Source organism: Acanthisitta chloris, unplaced genomic scaffold (genome assembly GCF_000695815.1).
Source record: "Acanthisitta chloris isolate BGI_N310 unplaced genomic scaffold, ASM69581v1 scaffold8408, whole genome shotgun sequence".
NCBI classification, from domain to species: Eukaryota; Metazoa; Chordata; class Aves; order Passeriformes; family Acanthisittidae; genus Acanthisitta; species Acanthisitta chloris.
In genome coordinates, this window is record NW_008687526.1 from 30248 (window position 1) to 32292 (window position 2045).

At 41.5% G+C, this 2045-nt stretch overlaps 1 protein-coding gene across 1 annotated transcript in view; it reads right to left on the bottom strand.

The window, feature by feature from the left end:
- Positions 1–235, bottom strand: part of WDR89 (WD repeat domain 89) — a gene marked incomplete at its 3' end in the record, with an annotated part of 1158 nt that extends 923 nt beyond the window's left edge. Inside the window, 2 exon segments of the mRNA XM_009080629.1 lie at position 1; positions 4–235. The exon segment at position 1 is cut by the window's left edge and continues 923 nt beyond it. Coding sequence (XP_009078877.1) covers position 1; positions 4–235 — 233 coding nt within the window.
- Between the last annotated feature and the right edge of the window lie 1810 nt (positions 236–2045).

The window sequence follows — 2045 nt, forward strand, 5'->3', positions numbered from 1 at the left end:
CTCCGCTGAGGATCCCGGGACGACCACTGTACTCCCGCAGGAAGTTTAATGTTTCCCTGTTGTACACCCTAATGGACTTATTGGAACATGAAACTGCCACGAAGCAACTGCTTGGAGACTGAGCAGGTTTGGAAACGTCTATGTCCAGGAGGTAAGCAGGTTCCTCGCTCGGCGTGCAACGCTTGGCTATGCGCAGACCAGCCAGCTGCTCCTCAATCTTCTCCACTGCAGCCATCTCAAAGGCTGTTCCCAACCTCCTCGGAAACCTGTAACACATAAAATCCAAGGAGAGTTTTAATTATAACATTCTTAAACAGTATTAGCTTTAAAAATACGTATGAAAAAGCATCCGGTGCGCAAGTGACGCGTGAAGCCAAAATTCAGTTGTCCTGATGTCCTCCCACCACAACTTCATTCACAGGAGCAGAGAAGAGGAAAGGGCTCCCTGAGTGCAGCAGTTCAGTCTCTCGTGTCTGTAAGCACTACACCAGATAATCCCCTTAACAGATTAACCAGTCTATCTGTGAATCCTGAGAGAGTCACTTAGCTAAATTTGCTCCATTATTTTTGTAAAGTAAAGCAATGTTCTCCAAAAGTAGAAAGAAAATGAAGCCATTAGCACTACCTGAGGAGGAATAAGTTTTGTTCTAGGAAGCACAGCCCACAAATAAGCTGCTGCAGTGCAACTGCAGGAGGGTTCTTAGGAGAACTTCTGTGCCAAGGGACGTGCAAAGAGGAGACAGAGAACAAGAGCAAAGTTACACACTACTACAACCTGAAATGGCCAGAAGAGAGAATTTTACAAGTATTTAGGTGCCCAATGACACACACAAACACCTGTCAGCATACCATGGACCACCTCAACAGGCTATGTGACAGCAATGGAATTCACTGCAATTAAGCTCTTTGCCTTTTCATCAATTCTCCCAAGAGCCTCACTGTTTTCTGAGCCTCCTGTAAAACCACATAACACTGGCTCTTAGTGCAGCTGATAAAAATCTTCTCCTCAGAGGCAACTCTCTGGCACTACTGAACCCTCCTAGAAACCCAAACTATTTCAGCGATGTACAGAAACACAAACTCTACCCAAGCAAAACCAAAATTAAACAATATTCTCTCGATCCTCTCACATAGATTCACTTCTCAAATATGCCCTAAAAAAAAAAAGGAATAAACATAGTTCTCCTTTCTATAACACAAAGGGAAATTCAATTCTGTAATTGCAATAAAGGCTTTCCATCAAGTCAGAGTCAGAAAAAGCACTGAAGCATTTAAATTTTAAAGAGATATTTGCTACCATGGATTTAGTGAGTTCACAAACTACATTTTTCAGAGGAAGATGTAGGTGGGGTATGTTAAGCATAACCATCCACATGAGTGAGTTGTGTTAAAATCACAGGTTCAATTAGAGCACTCTTCTGTGTTTAAAAGAAAACACAAACCCAAACACTGAGGGAATCACAGCAGGTTCTAAGGGGTCAACACTCCAGTGACTTCTCACTGGTAGAAATATTTCCTTAAGGACTAGGCCAGCAGCCAATCCAAGTTACCACATGCATGAAATAACCCTTTTAAAAAAAGATCCAAACAGAAATGGAGTGAAAATCAGGCAGATCCAGCACACAAGAAAATATTCTCATGCCTTCCCAGCTGTCCTATCATCAATTTTTCTGCAAATTCTTCAGGCTGGATTTTTAAGGGTGGAATGTGCAAGTTTCCATGTGTTACTTGTTTTAGTGGTAATTATTTTAATGGTCCATGAGAGACCAAAAACAAAGGAAAAGTTGCTATGACAAAATGCATTCTGCTTTTTTTTTTTTGTCTGCTTGGCCTTGTTTGTAGTTTCAGGGTTTTGCTGTCCCTCCTCCTCTTTGGTACACACAAATATTCATGCCACCATGTGACAAACGAGCAAATTCTTAAAAAACAGCTTAAGTAGGCACATAAAAACTTAATTCCCAAGTCACAAATAATCTCACTAAGCGATTTGCCTCAGTAATATCCTGACAATGAGGTCCCCAGGTTAATCTTCTACATCAAAGCAA